The 17639-nt window shown below is 55.7% G+C and overlaps 1 protein-coding gene across 7 annotated transcripts in view; it reads right to left on the reverse strand.

Moving 5' to 3' along the window:
- CACNA1E (calcium voltage-gated channel subunit alpha1 E) overlaps positions 1-17639 on the reverse strand; it is a 106175-nt gene that overhangs the window by 33817 nt on the left and 54719 nt on the right. For 5 of the 7 annotated variants that reach the window (XR_015290410.1, XM_086901742.1, XM_086901745.1 and 2 more), the window contains exons 9-24: positions 13299-13414; positions 12285-12338; positions 11825-11950; positions 11347-11556; positions 9975-10087; positions 9619-9731; positions 9354-9485; positions 8961-9033; positions 8463-8580; positions 8087-8154; positions 6369-6466; positions 3462-3518; positions 2049-2648; positions 1665-1939; positions 930-1089; positions 288-417 (exon numbers count right to left, since the gene is read on the reverse strand). Coding sequence is in view for 6 of the 7 variants with exons in the window: in XM_086901742.1 (XP_086757868.1) it covers positions 288-417; positions 930-1089; positions 1665-1939; positions 2049-2648; positions 3462-3518; positions 6369-6466; positions 8087-8154; positions 8463-8580; positions 8961-9033; positions 9354-9485; positions 9619-9731; positions 9975-10087; positions 11347-11556; positions 11825-11950; positions 12285-12338; positions 13299-13414 (2443 nt within the window). In the remaining variant the exon portion in view is untranslated. The remainder of the gene's footprint in view (positions 1-287; positions 418-929; positions 1090-1664; positions 1940-2048; positions 2649-3461; positions 3519-6368; positions 6467-8086; positions 8155-8462; positions 8581-8960; positions 9034-9353; positions 9486-9618; positions 9732-9974; positions 10088-11346; positions 11557-11824; positions 11951-12284; positions 12339-13298; positions 13415-17639) is intronic. The other 2 variants (XM_086901743.1, XM_086901746.1) reach the window with 1 other exon arrangement.

The raw sequence follows: 17639 nt of genomic DNA on the forward strand, positions 1-17639 counted from the left end.
GTCAAGGGTGTTCCAATTAACCAATGCTGGTGATGTGTTGCTTTAATGACCAATGAGAGTTTCACCTCTCAGACCTTCTCAAACATGTGTATAAAAGAAGATTGAGAGTAATAAACTTTGCTCTCTTGGACAATGAAGCTAAGGGAGTCAGTGTCGTACTGCCTCCTAATCTAGTGCGACAGCGTGGCACAGTGCAGGTCCCACCACCACCCTGACCCTACAGATCCTGCAGAGCTGAAATCCCCCAGCCTGCAGCGGTGGGGGGAGCGGGAGGGGGCTGCAATCACTTTGTTGCGGTCGGAGTTGGTGAGGACGGGATCCTCGGCGGCGAGGGCGATGCTGCTGGCGGCGATCACCAGGAGGATGCACATCTCGAAGTAGCGCAGGTTCACGATGTAGTGGCAGGCCCTCCTCACCCTGTGGGGACACAGCCCACACCCCACCCGTGAGCCCCTGGCAGCCCACGAGCAAAGCCCAGCCCATATTGCCATCCTTCCAGGGTGGGGAGACGGGCAGCAAAGCCTGAGGAGCAAAAGAAGGGATGCCAAGGGGCGCTTGGGCTTGTTGATCCCTCTTCTCAGCTGTCTCAGCCCCACAGCCAGGCAGGGAGCGTCCCTAAGAAACTGGGGTGTTTACTCTCCCAGGCTGCTGGATGTGGGGAAGAGCTACAGAGCAGCAGAAAACTGCAGGTAAATACAACAAGCCAGGAATAAGATTCCCAGTTTAGCAATCAGCAGTTGGGAGAGAGAGCCATGAGCGTGGCTGCCACCGAGGGAGAGCGATGTGGGCCTTGGGGAGCTCCGTGGCTGCTTCTCAAGCCTGTTTGGGAGATGCTCAGCTCCCTTCTCATGGGGATTCCCTGTTTTTGGTGATGTCTGGGGTCCTTGCCCTTGCATCCCTCCCCAGCCCCAGCGTGAAAAACGTCTCACGGGTTGGTGGTGCTGAAGATGAACATGGAGCTGTGCGGCACCATCGCTTTGCCTGTCTCGCTCTTTTCCTTCTTCCTCTTCTTCTTCTCCATTTCTTCCTCATCCTCTTTGGTCTCGGCCTCCTTTAAGGGGCTGGCTTCGCCGTCTGTCTTGTTGCTAACTGCAGGAAAGCGAGAGCCTTTGCCTGGCCTTGCACCCAGACAACACCCCGGGGTGTCCCTGCCACCCGGGCAACCCCCCTCATTCCTGCTCTGAATCCCTGTGCCCTTACAGGGGCGAGGAGGGAAACACAGGAGCTGCTGGGATGGAGCAGATGGTTTAACAAGGCCAGCTTTCACCTTGCTGGTTAATTAATAACACTGTTTAAAGCAGCTCACCTTGACAGCGAGGATGCTGCTAAGGGGTTTGAGTGACAGCGAGCTGCCGGAGGCTACAGATGTTCCAGGAAAAACAGGGAATACGAGAGTTTTGCCCATGCAGAGAGGAAGGGGAAGTGATGGATCAGATGAAGGGGTGGGTGGAAAGAGGTGAGAAAGGGACACGGGCCCCAGGGGATGCTGGCACATCAGCATTTGGGCTGCCCTGCAAAACTGGGGTGAGGTGCTGACACGAGCACCAAGGAGATCCCCCCCAGCTGATGGACACGGGTAGGAAAAGCCACGCAAGCGGCTTTCCATCCCCACAGGGTCCCCGAGGGCTGGGAGCGGGGCTCAGGAAAGAGAGACGGGTCCTCACTCTGTACCACAGCGGAGTCGTGCACATCGATCATGATGGCCGTGCTCTCGGTGGCCTTCTCGGTGTTGGGGGTGATGGAGGAGAGGTCGGGCTCGCTGCGGCTCACGGTGCGGCTGTGCTCCAGCAGCGCCTGCTCGCTCGTGTCCGGGCTGCTGCAGTCCTGCTCCGTCAGGTTGCCCGTCTTCCCCTGGGAGAGCTCGGCTGCGGCGTGCGGGGGGCTCCCCTTCCTGGCGGTCCCAATCAGATCGGCATCGCCGGCAGGGACCCCATTAGTCCTGCAGCAGGGACAGGGGAGAAGAAGAGGTGTGAGAAGATACTGGGATAAGGCAAAAAGAGAAGAGGAGGAGCTGTGGGGGTGGCAAGATGTGCCCTGCAGGTACCAACCTGATGGACTCCCCGCTCGCCTCGGGATCCCCCGGAATCAGCGCCTCGGTCGCAGCCACGTCCCCGCGCCGGTCGCCGTCCTGCATCCCCTCGGCGGTGCTGGCCTCCTCCAGCCCCATCTCCTGGCTGGCCGAGCGGCTCCCCAGGATGCCAGCAGTGTCCTTCCCCTCCATGCGGGCCCTGCGGTGCCGGCTGCGCCGCTGGCTCTGCCTCATCCTCGCCCTCTCCTCGGCGCTGCCTCCTGCCCCATCCTGCTCTCCCGGCTCACAGTTCCCATGGCAGGATTTCTGCTGCCACATGTCCTTGTCCCGCTTGGCTCGGGGCGATGTCCTGTCCTCACCACCACCAGGGTTGGCTCCTGGGACCGGCTGCTCGGGTCCCTCGGCCAGCGGCCGCTCGCCCTTGCCCTGCTCCTCAGCGCACTTCTCCAGGGTGACACCTTCCCCGGGTCTCTTCCTGCGGAAGATGCTGGCGTGGGGATTGATGAGGGGTGGCTCATCCTTGTTGATGCCCTCCTGGCTGGACATCTGCATGTGCCGGCGCAGCTGGCTCGTGCGCTGCTCCCACACCGACATGTGGTGCCGCCGGCGACGCTCCCGCCTGCAACGGGGGACAGCGAGGGGTCACCGTCCCGGCTGCCCACGCCATCCCCCGGGGAAGCACCCGCCCTGGATTTAATCTGGGAATCCCAGGGAGAAGGAAGTGCCACCGCCAGGGTTACGGGCTGTGCTAAGGCTTTGTCAGTGTCCCTCTGGCGCTGGTGGGGGGCTGGAAATGGGGCTGAGAACGTGCTTGTGCCCCTTCGGAAAGCATCAGGCTGATGGATGACCAGCCCCGGCTGAAGCTTTCAGGCAGCACGTCCGGCTTCTGGGAGCAGCCAGCATCCTGGCTCGCCCTATCCCAGCCAGGCAGGGACCACCTTCCCCTCGAGTGACTGCCTGGGGGTGCCTTAAACACGGGCCAAGCCGTCTTGCTGCATCCAGGCACCTCTCCTCGCCTCTTTCCCAGCACATCCCGGGTGGAAAGCCTGCCCTGAGGCTTGAGGAGCAGCGACTTTGAGTGTCTGAGGGAATGGAGCTGCGCTGGGCTTCTGGGCTACGCCATGAAACCTTTGCACCGTGGTGAAACAACACCCTGGAGAAGACAGACGTGCCCTTCCCGACACCCCCATGGCACAGGGAAACAGCCAGGAGCACACGAGGGCACCGCTCACACATCCACGGCCCCACGGCAGCGCACACGGGGGGATCGGCACAGGCCCCAGAAGGGGAGCACGGGGGCACACGGATACAGCACACACACACACACAATTAATTCCCACTCCCGTCCCTGCCGGCCAGGCCGGAGGGGAGCGGGGTGTGCACAGACAGCACAGGAGCCACAGACGGACACGCGCCCCCGCCGCCCACATACAGGTGGCTGCTGCGTGGCTCCCACATCGACATGTGGTGTCTCCTCCGCCTGTCTCTTCTGCGGAGGAAAAACAAACGGGTTCAATCCCCTCCTTCCAGTGGCGTGGGCAGCGCACAGAGCTGTCCCCCCTCCCCGTCCCTGGGCCTCCTCGTCCTGGCCCTGCACATCTGCAGCGAGCCCCCACGGGCTGCCCACGCTGACACCCCTGGGAGCCTTCCCCACACCGGGAGAGCAGTGCAGGCTCCAGTCCTTCCCAAGCTCCCAGACATCCTTGGATGTTTAACAGCTCCAAATTCACTCCTCCCGAGAAGCACGCGGCAATTGGGAAGAGGAATGCGTCGGGCCGGTCCTGAGATGCTCAGAGCCATCGCCGTGAGCTGAGGCTGCCCTGGGAGCACAGAGGGGAACATGAAGTTCCCCAGCAAGCACAAGGCACGAGGCCAGGTTGAAATGCCGCAGAGCTCCTGTCACCTGAGCAGCCCCCACACAGAGCAAGTTAACAGGGCTGGCAGGGTCCTTCACACACGTTAGCAGCTGGGGAGATCCCCGGCTTTAACCTTTGTGTCAGCACAGCAAAGATTGGGATGCACACAGCTCCAGGAACACAGCCCTGGGAATACGCAATCGCAGAAACACAGAACATCCTGAGCGCCAAGGGACCCACGAGGATCATCGAATCCAGCTCCTGGCCCCGCACAGGACAACCCCAAGAATCCCACCATGTGCCTGAGAGCACTGTTCAAATGCTTCTTGCTGTTGTGACCACTTCCTAACAGTTTGAAGGCATCCCCCCTTGCCTTACAACTTGCCACAACACCACCTCATCAAAAGTCCCTCCTCGGCTCTCTCAGGGTGCTCTAAGGTCTCCAGGCTTAACAACCTCAACCCTCCTAGCCCGAGCTCACAGGAAAGGTGCTCCAGTCATGCCGGTGATTACGGTTTCCATGGGAAGGGCCCGGTGCCACGCTCGAGCATTCCCACTGCAAGCGGCCGAGCCTCCGGTCCCATCCGGCCGCCCCCGAGCCATCCGCACCCGGCTACCGACACAGCGCTCTGGCTGGCCCCAGGGCCACCCACGCCATCCCTGGCCACGTGGGAGCTGCCATCCATCCCACGGCGACCTGCACGTTCCCGCGTGGAAACGGAGCCATCCGCGTCTGTGCGCGCGCGAAGGCAGAGCCCGGCTCTGAGCTCCCAGCTCCCCTCAGTGCCAGCTCTGCTCTGCCTTGGCCACCGCCTTGTCGTCCCCACGGTCCCTCCACAAGCTCAGCACCACCAAAACACACCAGGCCTGAGGCTGACTGTACCATCAAGCCTCACGCCGTGGCAGGACCTGACCCCAATCCATCCCGGTGAGTGGGAGGAGCTGGAAAAAAGCCCTGTGAATATCAATACCTCCCCTTTCGATGCCACCAGAACAACAAGGAAAGGTTGAAGTGATCTGTTTTTCCCAACCAGCTCTATATGACAATGACCAGAGAGCTCTATCAGGGATGTGCAGTGCGGGAAAATCCTTTCCTGCCCTAATATATTCCATCTCCCCCTCTTCCTCTCTCCTATCTGTCCATCCCTCAGCCTCTTCCGCAGCCTAAAGCTTTCTATTCCCTCGCTTCATTCAACACATTCCCACTGGTATCCAGAAACAGAGCCAACATACAGACTCCACCACCTCTCCCCTGAACCCCCCCTAGAACTTGGGCAGACATGGATTTATTAGGAATATCCCACCAGCACCAATCCAGGCTTAAAATCCACGGCTGCTGGGGGATCAGGCAGGCCTTACAAGCATGCCCCATTCCTGGTGCCCCTAAAACCACACAGGATGTGGAACCACAGCATCCCACCCTTGCCAAAGCAGGGAAGGGGATGTTCCCAGGGCTGCCTGTGATCTCCCCTCCCAAGATCAGCACTCGCTTGAAGACAGCAGTTTCTCTCAGCAAATCTGCAAGAGTACAAGCTTGGCTGGGTTTCAAAGCATAACGAAACCTAAAATTCCCTGGGAAGGGATTCTATATAAAAAAAAAAAAAAAAAAAAAGGAAAGAAAAAAAAATAAAAAAAAAAACCAAGAAGAGGGGAAGAAAAAAATATGAAATAATCCCTTCAGCTGTACTGAAATGTACTGTTTTGGGAAACAAATCAAAACGCCTCGTTCCAATGTTGACTTTGAAAGTTTTATGTGATTTAGACCATATGACACCGCAGAATAAAGAGAGAAAAGGCAGCTAGGAAGGAAAAAACAGAATTTTCTCTCGCTGAAATGCGGAGACAAGCCTTCTTAGCACCATGCTGGAGGTTTATGTGGTTTGGGGCGCTTTTTTCTCACTCAAATCAAATTTTTGTACAATCAAACATGGTTTCACAAACCTGCTCCATCTTTCCTAACTGCATTCACTCCCAAGGAAGGAGCCTGAGGGAGATTTGTGACACCACTGCTCCCTTCTCCCCCGGTCCTGGCTGCTCTCCTGCAGCTCTGCCATGAAGAAACACTCCCCAGGAACAAATATCACCCCTCCTCAAGAATAACTTGAGATACCTTCCTCCTCTCCAGCCTCCTACCATCAGCCCTGAGTGCTTGAGCTCTATATTTGGGGCAGAAACCCTCTTTCAGTGTATTTTGCCATGCCCAAGTGCTGAGGCTGCAGCTTGGTGTAGAGCTTGGCAACTTCAGGACATCTCTGGTGACCCATTCCCCACGCTGTCACCTCTCTAAAAGCACTGCTGCTCGTGGGGAGAACACTCCTAGATCTCCATCCATCCATCTTCAGGATCCCAGAGAGGGAGTCACCCCCTTTTTCTTGTTGGCAGCCCCCCCAGCTAGCCATGCCAGGCTCTGCTGAAGCTCTGTGCCCTTCTGAGCCTGGCTGGGCTCAGTGGGGTCACCAGGGTGGAGTTGGGGAGTCACTCACTCGATAGCAGGCATGTTTGGGGCAGACATGGGGCTGACTTCTTTGGCTTTCTGAAGGGCGTGCTTCTGGTTAAAGGCCTCCTCTTCCTCCTGCTCGTCCTGCAGAGAAAAGAGGGGCCATTGCTCAGTGGGATCTGGGGGGGTTCCAAGGGAAAGCTCAGCCATTGGGAGCAGTGAGGGATGTGCAGGGTGAGGCTTGAGGGAGTGAGGGGGACCTGTACTCCTGATGCCTTGGAGGGGCTACCTAGAACAGAGGCTAGACAAGGTTAAGAGAGTAACCTGGGTATTTATTAAAGGCCTCCAATAAGTGCACCTTGGGTGGTGCAAAAAGCCTCACAGAGGCTACACCCATCACAGACAACAGCCACCAGATTTTCAGACAATTCTAAGTTTGATCCATTCACATATCAGGGGTTAATCCTGCAGTTACAGCTTCAGATAATGAAGTCACATTCCCCCAGTTTGCTCCCCCGTAATTCACTTTTGTCTATACTTTTCAGGGCCTGAGGATGTAAGGCATCCTTGTGTTTCAGGCCTAGAGGAATCGTTTTGTCTGGCCAAAATGTGAAGACAGCTGACACTTTCTATGGCCTTTAGAGTTATGCAGGAATGCAGTACAGGATTTGGAAAACACAAAGGCTAAAATCTTAAGGCATCACTTCCAGAGACGCTTTTTTTCCCTTGTGGGGGGATTTATTTCCCTTGTGCTGTGGGGATGCAGGTTCCCCACCACACCAGATCTTCCCCGAGGTGTCAGAGCTGCTTAAATGAGTGAACCCAGCCCACTCCAGGCAAGAGCTGAGCTGATCATGGTGGGACCACCCCAGACCAGCTCAGCCCTCCCTTCTTCACAGCCACAGGGGCCAGACAGGCATCCCCCAAACATCCCAAAGTGGGAGGTGAGGCATCCATGAATGACCCTGGCGGAGACCAGATTGCTTTAATGAGTTTGGCTTTGTCTCCGGAGCAAAGAATGTCATTAGGAGTCATTAGCGAGCATTCAACCTTTTCAAAAACTCGGCGCTCACTTAATTAATGCTGCTGGTAGCCGTGGGGGTCTCCCATATCTCCAGGTAGCCTCTGGAAGCGCCATCCACACCCCACCACCCCACCATCAGAGGACCCCTGCACACACCCCTCCAGTGGTGGGGTAAACCAGCACCGTGCCCCTTTTTGGGTCAGATTTACACCAGCGTGGAAGCCTCCCAGGGATGTGAGCAATAACACGGGCTCCACAAACATCTGGGCACCAGGGGATCACTGGTCTTCCCCAAGAAGTGGCAACGACCCTTGCAGCTCTCTCCTACTCACCGTTATCCAGATGGTGCCCCAACAATTTAGCGTTCCCCAAATATCCCCCAGCATCGTCTTAAAAGCAGCTGAGCACCAGCCTAAATTGCATCCTAAATCACATCTGCTGCCCTGTAGGCAGATGGGGAATAAATATTGACACCAGTGGAAAATTCTTCCCACTCCACATCTCCAGATAACAAATAGCAGTCCCCACATCAGATCCCACCCAAGAGGTGAGGGTTATCTCCATCTGACTGATGGCAGAGGGAACTGGGGACTTTAAATGGAGAAATAGTTAAAGCCACGCTCGAGGCGTGGGTGTTCCTGGAGAGACCAGCGGGTTTAAGCACTTTCCTAACTCAGAGCCTAAATGGTTTTGCCCCCACTCACTCCACGGGAGAAGGAAAAGGAGCGGCAGGAACTCACCTTGGTGAGCTCCTGGGCGTTGGCCAGGTTGTCCACGGCGATGGCCAAGAAGACGTTCAGCAGAGTATCTGAGAGCAGCTAAGGATGCACAAGCCGAGTGTTAAGGACATGTGTATCTGCAGCTCCCAAGGGAGGGTGGCCTGGAGGGCTCCTGGCCAGCTCAGCCAAAGGCACAAAATCCTCCCCATCCCACAGAAACCGCCCTCAGCACACCTCCCCACAGCTCCTCCTCTGCCTTTGGGACACCCAGCACTGCTCCGCTGTGTGGAGGGTCTCCCTCAGCTGGGAGGGGAGGGAGGAGCAGCAAGCAGGGAGGGGGATGCCCCCGGGGAGGGTGAGGGGATGGGGTTCTCAGCGCTGAAAGCCCGGTGGATACAGTTTCCAAACAAGGTGAGGACGATGAAGTAGATGGAGGACCACATCCCTGAGCGCACGCCTCCCTGGGAGCGGATGCCGTTGTACATCACCTCGTTCCAGTCCTCGCCCGTCAGGATCTGCGGGGACACAAGGCAGCAGCTCTGTCACCTGCAGCTCCCCGTCACCGCAACATCTGTGCCACCAACACGCGGGAGCCGCGTGGGACACCCCGTGTCCTGCAGGACAGCGCCTGAGATAACCCAGCTCTGCACCTGAGGGAGATCCCATTGGACACCGATGAGGATTTAAAGCCTCCTCAGAAGAGTTTGAAACTCTTCATCTTCTGTAACGGAGGTGGAAGAGTTTCCACCTCTTTCCATCCACTTTGTTGTGCAGGAGAGGGAGGAAGCTGATAGAGGGGAACTTTTTTGGTGTAAAGAGCCCCTCCCAGCCATGAGGGAGTAAGCAGGTGGTCCCAAGCCCCTTTTCTTGAGTTTCCTGGCAGCCCAGCCCCTACCTGAAACACCGTCATGATGGCTGCAGGGAAGGTGTCGAAGTTGGCTGATGGAGTCCCATCCATGAAGTTAAACCTGGAAAGGGATCCAGGTGAACATCAACGGGATGAAATACCAAGGTCACCGAACCCCTGGCTGCTGTGCTATCAATTTTCTTGTGTTTAGGAGGACCTTTCCCCACTCCAGAAAAGGTCTCCCTGAGCATTTGGTGCCAGAAACCAGAAGGTCTCCTGGCTAGAAGGACCCACACAGCCCAAAGGCAGCCCTCAAGCAGGGATTTTCGTGTGGGAAGAGACTGAGGGGGAAGGTATAGACTTCCTGGGCTCCTAAAGAGATTGGCATCACTTGGCTTTAACACCAAGAAACTCCTGATCCTCAGTCTTGAAATGACATACCTGCCTCCAAACAGCTGCATTCCCAGCAGGGCAAAGACTACAATGAAGAGGAAGAGGAGGAAGAGCAGACTGATAATAGATTTCATGGAGCTCATCAGCGAGACCACCAAATTCCTCAGGGATGCCCAGTACCTAGAAAACAGAGATATTGCTGGAACACTGGCAGAGGTGCTGTTGCCATCAGCAGGAGAGCAGAAGTGACTGGATCTGGGCTGCAGTCACAGTCTGAGATGGAGGATGATGGGCACTGATGGTGGGTACGCACTTGGTTATTTTAAATATCCGCAGAAGACGAAGAGCTCGTAGGACACTGATCCCAAAAGAGGTTCCTGGTCTGAATATAGCCCAGACCACTTCGAAGATGCTTCCCACTGTGACCTGAGAAGCAGACACAGCCACAAGTCAAAGGCAGGCTCAGGATGGGCTGCTGCAGGGAATCTTAACATCCCTGAAGACGAGGCACCCACCACCCAGTCCAGGACCTGGTGTTTCAGGCTGTCCTGGCAGAAAGTGCTCCCTGCCCACTGTGAGGGCCATCCTGATCTCCCCCTTGGAGCCTTGCTTTGCAGGCCCCTGCCAAGCATCTCCCCCCAGACCCACAGCATCCCTGGGGCCGCTCACCCCACAGTCGAAGCAGTTGAAGGAAGAATGGAAGTAAAGGCGTGGCCCCATCCCGTACATCTTTAAGGACATCTCCAGAAGGAAGAGCCCAAGAAACAGGAACTCTGCATAGTCTGGAAGACAAAACCCAAGTGTGCTTGAGGCATGGAGCTGTGTGGAGCACCAGCTGGGCATCCAGCACATCCCACAGAGATGGGACAAGTCAAGGACTACACCGCATCCCCAAATTCTCAGGGTCTGGGATGAGGGAATTTTATCTGTGAGGAGCTAAACCGTATGTAACGGAGCATCAAGCCCATGAGTTAATCATTCAGGGAAGATGCACCAGTGTCCCAGAGGATTGAGAGGACCAGACATGGCCAGCACAGAGCACAGCAGCTCTTTGGCATTAAACCACAGCGGCTGTGGTGCCTACACGGGCATCAACCACACAACACTGTAGGGGAATATCATCAACCTGGATTAAAATCATTGCGTGGCTGGAATTTGGCCAGGGAAACAGACCCAAACAGCCAAAAGCCTTTCCAGCTATTTCATGAACATTTAGCAGGCAAGATCCTGGCTCTTCACCTTTCCCAGAAGATGCTTCTCACCATGACCAGCTGCCATACCACACCGCAGCGTGTTGGGAGCCTGGCAGGACTGAGCCTACTGCTGCAGATTTGGGTAGAGCTGGGGCTTGGCAGGGACATTTTCAAGGTGAGGAAGAATAACACGTCTGAGAAAGCAGCACTATCCCCTCTGCAGCAGCTCAGGAGTGACACAGGTGGGGCTGACCACACTGCTCTGCAGTAGCCCGTGCTGCAGAGGACACGGCTGCAGTGCTTCTGAGACCTGACCTTGTGTCCTGGCCCATGCTGGGCTCAGGGAGGCTCCATGACCGGCAACCTCCAAACCTGGGATTCCCTCGCCATGCTCTGCACAAAGATTTTAACCAGGGTGCTCTGCCATGACCAGTCCCATCCCTGCAAATTCACACCTTTCCAGCAATGGCTTGTGCACATCCAGAGGTGGTTCTCCAGCAAGCTTTCCATCACCACTGCTCACAGTTTTGGGCCGAACTCCACTGAGACTGGCAGTGTTTCTCTCTCACAACAAACACATCAGACCCGAAGGACATGAAGCCAGCACAACTCCTCTGTGTCTGCTCACAAGGCTGAGACAGCCCTCAGTGGCCATGGGGCCAAGGGCACAGCTGAATTAAATATCTGCACATGTTTGCTACCGACAGTGGATGGAGCTGAGGTTGCTCCCCACCCAGCTCCACCCTCTGTGCCTCGAGGCAAGCAGTGAGGGTGCGCTGCCACCTCCAGCCACTGGAGATAAGAAGGTTTTTCCTGCTCTCCCACCAACACCAAGCCCAGGGACTCACAGAGGAAGTGGGTGAGCCAGGCTGGCTGGTTGTGATGGACGATGGCCACGCAGGCAGTGTTGAGAGCCACCAGGCTCAGGACGATCCAGTAGAAGACCTGGGATTTCACCATGTGGCGAACGGAGATGCGCAGGAGTCGCTCCTTGTGCCGTAAGTAGGAGGCACCGTCCACCCTGGCACCTTTGAGGCCAGACTGACTCGAGGGGTTACCTGAAGGAAAAAAAAAATGGGGAACAAGGAGTTGGATGCTCCAGCCTCTGCTGCAACGTGAGACAGGACAGACGGCTCACGGACATCGCTTTTGTGGGGCGCAACTCATCCAGAGCATTTTTATGTGGCACAGGGTGGGCAGCAGGAGGTTTGCTGCTAAACTAGCAGAGATGTCTGGGCTGTGGCACTCTCCAGGTGATGGGTGTGACTCTGGGAACCCAGTCAGCTGGCAGAGGTTTGGGGGAAGCAAGCTGCAGACTGCACTGACCCAAGGTTGGATGAAGACGTCGTCTCTGCGCTAGCCTCCGCTCGCCCACGGAGGCGATGTCGACACAGTGCTCGTCACCCGACATGGCATCCGTCCTGTTCCGCTTGATGGTGGCTCTCCTGAGCACTGGGAAGGCAAGAGGAACAGGTGTTGGAGTCTCAGTGGCCCAACTCTGCCAGTAGCCAGCTTGTAGCACCTGGTGGTCAGTACTCAAGTCTGGTAACAGGACAGAGAGACCCTGTTGATCCAGGCCCAGAGCTATCCCTGGTGTGGGATCAGACACCTCCCAAGCCTGCCACTCTCTCTCAGGTGCCAATCCACCTCCCCTCACCCCTCTCTTGGGCTGCAGACCCCACTGGGGCCTCCCCAGACCTCCCATCACTGCTGGAGGGTCTGAGCCTCCAGCTCTAGGCAGGCAGAAGGAAGGGCAGGCAGATTTTAAGGGCAGTGCTGGTCTTACCTTCTAAGGCTGAGGTCCCCGAATTTTTGTTCTCTTCAGCCAGCATGACTTCCTCTACGCAAAACACACAGTTCATCAGGAGACAAGGCACTGTCACGTGTCACTGATTTGTGCCTAAGAACTTCCCCCAGCCCAGAGGATGCCTCTAGATTGCAAACTCTTACCAAATATTGGTTAAGGGCCCAGAAACAAATTCTGGAGGGTGACAAGTGGCAGCTACCAAACTTTGCATCAGAAAGAAGAATTAATTGTGGTCAGCCCTTCTCCCTCCACTGTCATTATGCTCATGAAAGAAGGTGAAAATCATAGGCAGCTCTGGGGCTCAAGCCACCCAGCCCAGAGCTAAAGCTGTGATCTGGTGCTCAGGACTCATCTGAAGACACCCATCTTTTACAAGTCTGAGCACTGGATGGAAGTGTAAATCTTCCCTTCCCAGAGCTGAATGTGCTGACCTGATTCCTACGAGGAGCAAGCAAGGACATGGGCTGTGGCAGTTTGGGAGCCAACACCCACAGGCTGTCATGCCTGGTGTCAGGAGGAACCTCCACCACCCCCAGCCCAGGCCCAGGAGTCCCGAGGTAGGAACCAGTAAGTTTATCCCCTCCAGATGGCTCCAGGGGGAGATTCAACTGGAAAACCTCTCTCCCTGTTCACTGCTCTTCTTTCCCACTGCCCACCACTGCAGGGGACTCCAGCAAACGCCAGGAGAGAGGAAACCGTGGCAGAGCACAGCTGACAGCCGTGTTGCTCACAGCCCCCCTGGAGATGTAACGTGCTTTGTGCACAGAATGTGACAATTTCACTCCACAGGACACGAGGACTCACTGGAGGGTTGGTGATGTCCAGCATGGTGGGACCACCCCACCAAAGCTCACCCACGCACTTCACATCACCATGGGAGCACCTTGGGAGCTTCGAGGCTCAAGGATTCCTTTCTATCCTCAGCAGCCCAGATGACCAGCAGTCTGTGGTGCCCCTTGTCCCCCAGATGTCCCCCTGGCCACCATCCATTACCCGCTTTGTCTATCCACGCCCGGTAGCCGTTGAGCTCCCGCTCAATCTGCTGCTGGCGCCGCAGCTTCATGAAGGCTCGGCGGTTCTCCACGCGCTCTCTCTCTTTGGCAAACTCCCTGGGGAAGGGCAGAAGGCAGGGGTGAGAGCAGGGCCGAGGGGCAGCAGGGTGCCCAGGGGGCTGGGGAAGCAGGGCACAGAGAGCAGGGACCATGGTGATTGTTGGGGACACGCCCCAGCCAAAGCGTGTCAAGAGGATGAGTGAATGACCAGGGAGGAGAAAAGCAGGAATGGATGGATGTGAGGAAACTCCCTGCTTGATTACTCAGATGCCACTCAGGGAGGGTGATCCCAGTGCCACCCAACTCCAGAGCCAGCTCAGCTTCTGTGTGTCCCTTCACGGAACAAAAACTGGGCTCTGTGAGGAGGCAGTGAGGGGATGGAGGAGGGAAGGTCCCGTCCCTTGCTTTCACCCCCTCTTCTGAATCCTTTTCCTTTCCAGACTTGGAGTATTTTCCCAGAGTTTGAGACATGCCTGATCTCTGGATCTCAGGGTCTCACAATAGCTGTCCAGGTGTGATGACCAGCAGAGAGACCCCGTGCCCCATCCCCAAGTCCCCACAGAACTCCAGCCCATGCCCTCAGCCCCTTCCCGGTCCCAGGATGCTCCGAGGGAAGCGTGATTACCAAGAACAAATGGCACTGTTCCTCTCTGTGAGAGGAACATCTCTCTCCCCAGAGACCAGCAGCAGTCTCAGAAAATAAAAAAACTATTCCAAAGAACGGAAAGAGCTGGTCTGTCTGCTGCAGAGAGTGTTCGAGTGCATTACCCCAGCTGAGCTATTACACCCTGATGCTGTGTGGGCTTTTGCATGTGTGTGTGTGTGTGCGTGTGTGTGCGTGTGTTTGTGTGGAAAGCCCGGAATGTTCCCTGCATCTCTTGTTTGAGATCCCCAGACAATTCAAGCGCTTTTAATTCCACCCCAGGAAGGTGAAGTTTCCTGCCGCTCTGGCATTAAGTGTCAAATGACTCCCCCTCCAGCCCTGGCTTTCAGACTGAAATGAGACTTTCTTCCTGGGGCAGGGAAAACAAAAGGCAAGGAAGAGAAAAGCAGCCTGAGTGAAGGGAAGGAGGGTGGGAGGACATGGGGGAGAAGGAAGGACCTTCCTGCTAACAGTGAAATGCACTCTCAGTTTTGGGCATGCCACCTCCTTGCTCTAGCTGGAGGAAAGGCAGGAGAATTCTGGCTGTCCTATCACCCCTCACCACCCTTTGTTTGCAAATTTGGGATGTCAAGGAATGAGAAGATGCTGTTTGGAGTCAGAGTTGGAGGGGAAGCTGCCTGTCCTCCTCGGGTTTGGTCCTCTGGTCCTCCCAGCTCTGCCCTATGGGCCATAATTCCATGGCAGCCTGGGCAGCACTTTTCCCAGACCCCATAGAGACCAAATCCTAGAACTATTTGGGTTGGAAGGGACCTTAAAGACCATCTCATTCCTTTCCATGGACAGGGACACCTTCCACCACCCCTGAGAGTCCCATCCAACCTGGCCTTGACTTCCAAGGATGGGGCAGCCACAGCTCCTCTGGGCAGCCTGTGCCAGGGCCCCACCACCCTCACAGGGAAGGATTTGTCCCTAATAACTAATCCAGCCCTGCTCTCTGTCAGATAGAGCCATTCCCCCTTGTCTTGCAACTACATGGCCTTGTCCAAAGCCCCTCTCCAGCTCTCTTGAAGCCTCTTTAGGCACTGGAAGGGGCTCTAAGGTTTCCCCAGAGCCTTCTCCTCTCCAGGCCGAGCAACCCCAACTCTGAGAAACTGGGAGAACTTGGGAAGCCCCTCCTGATTTATGTCAGCTGAGAACCTGGCCACTCTCTGCCGCTCCCTGCTTGCCCATCCCGCTGTCCCCCAGCTCCTTTCGCTGCATGGCAAGAGAAACCAGCATCGTGTGCCCACAGTGGGAGCCACCCAGGAGGACCAGCTGAGCCTCAAGCCACCTTTTCCTGCAGAAAAGTGCCTCAAGCCACCTTTTCCTTCCCCCTGTCCAGCCCTTTTGCTCATGGAGCACTAATTTACAGGAGGCTGGCGCTCAGGGACGAGGTCCGTGCAGCTGCGGCAGCGTCTCCAGGGGAGTCACTTCCCACTCACTTGATCCCTAATGGAGCTTAATTGCTTTTGTCCATTAGAAGGAGGAAGGGGTGGCAGAAAGGGGAGGGAGGGAGGGAAGAAAAGTTAATCCCAACTTAATGAATTATTACATTTCAGAGAGACACGTTCCCGAGCAGGGCAGCAGCGGGGGCTGGTGACATCTGAGAGTGGGTAGGCGATGCTGACAGATCAAGGATTGCTCAGAGCCAATTTGCAGCAGCGGGTAGAGATAATACTGTGTGTGAGTGAGAACAGGGCCAGCCATGGTGACTGACAGCTGCTTGGGAAGGCTCCAAGTCACAGGCAGGGCAGCCTGGCATCCCCCGGAGAGCGGGTGCCTGCCTCCCATTGAAGGGCTCTGCTCCTGCTCTCTTGGGGTTACATCACCAGGAATGGCCCAATTCTGCGCTGCGAAGAGCCCAGGGCAGTGCTGCCCCATGGGGTCCCTGCAAGGGGGCTCAGAGCACCCCAGCAGATTGCACAGTCTCCACCAGCAGCACCTCTGCTTGTCCACTTGGGTCTACGGGCCCCAAATCCCAATGGCTCCAGCTCAAAAATATCCACCCTTGATGGACAAGATCCGTGGTTATGTCATTGCAGCCCCTCTCTGCCCAGCTCTGTGAGCTCTAGAGAGCTCTGGAGACGGTTGCTGAAGGCCCTGGTGGGGTTTGGGGATCAATCTGCCCTCCTGCTCCCAAGGGCACCATTCCCCCATACTCTGTGCCCAGTCCACTGGGGCAATGGGAGCACAGATGCTTTGCTCCTCCTCTGCCTGCAAATTCTCCTCCACAGCTTTGGGATTTCCCTCATCGGGCCTGAGAGCATCTCTGCTCCTGGCAGAAGACCCTTGGGGAAGCCACCATGCTCAGCCACATTCTCTCCAGGCCCCCACAGACACCCTCACACCAGGAAAGTGAATTATTCCAACAATTATCTGCTCTAAGGACTGGAAAACCCAGGTCTGGTTTCAGTGGGAGAACCACTCATGGAAACATCCAGCTTGAAAATGGGTCCGCCCCTTAAAGAAAAAAAAAATAAAACACAAGAAAAAAGGAAAAAACTCCAACCAACCAACTACAAGAAAACCAAGAACCAAAAACAAGTTAGGAGAAAAGAGTATCGCAGCTACTGCCATCCATTTTTCTGCATTTTAGACCATCTTTGAGTTCAAAGCTGGTAAATAGTGCTGGTCACATCAATGTTGTGGCCTCCACGCTTCGAAACAACAAACCATCTATCTTCAAACCCATCAATTCACCACCTCTCGCCTCTATTAAAGATGTTTCCAGCAAACCAGTTATCAAATCAGCCTTAAAACAACTTCAGGCAGCAGAAATGGATGGGAATCAGAGAAATACTGGGTCATACATGAGGATGAGGCAGCAGCACCACCCTGCTATGAAAAAAACCCAAATATAATGGGATGCAGAACAAGAGAGACCATCTCTTGTCCAAGTAACTGCTCTCCTCAGGTCTCGTGGGGGAAGCTCATGGCTCCACTTCAGGTTTGAGCACCACAGTCTGAGGAAGAACTGCCTCTGAGACTCCAGGAGGGTGTCAGAGAAGGTTATGGGACAGAACTGACAACAGACGGTGAGGCAAACACAGCTGAGACAGTTGCAAACCGGGGGGATCAGATGGTATTTACCCAAGAGGTGTAAAGGAACTGAAGTGAGAGTGTTGAACTGACTGCGCAGTCTGTAACCTGGAGCCTCGACTCAAACAGACGGTGACAGGCAGAACTGGCACTGCAGGCTGGGATTATTGCACTGAACCCATGGCACAGGCAGGAGCAGGGTGTCCAAAAGGTACAAAAACCTCTGCAGGGGGAAGGTGTCCTTCATAAGCCTGCTTTGAAGGACACCACAAGTTTTTCAGTGAGGGTAATTGCTTGATTTAAGTTCACCTGAGCTGCCAGAGCCAGAGAAGACTCAAGGCCAGGATGGATGGGGTCCTGAACAACCTGGTCTAGTTGAAGATGTCCCTGCTCATTGCAGGGGGTTAGCCCAGATGGCCTTTAAAGGCCCAACCCAACCCATTCTACGATCCCTCAACAAAGCCGCGTTGCCTCGAGACAGTCTCTGCAGCGCAAAGCGGCGAAGAGAAAGGATACAAAAAGAAAGGCAAACAGAAACACCCCGTTTGTTGTATTCCCTGTCCAGCAGCTTTGATCATCCCCGTGTAGCTGGGCGGGAGC

Source organism: Cyanistes caeruleus, chromosome 9 (genome assembly GCF_971803275.1).
Source record: "Cyanistes caeruleus chromosome 9, bCyaCae1.hap1.1, whole genome shotgun sequence".
NCBI classification, from domain to species: domain Eukaryota; kingdom Metazoa; phylum Chordata; class Aves; order Passeriformes; family Paridae; genus Cyanistes; species Cyanistes caeruleus.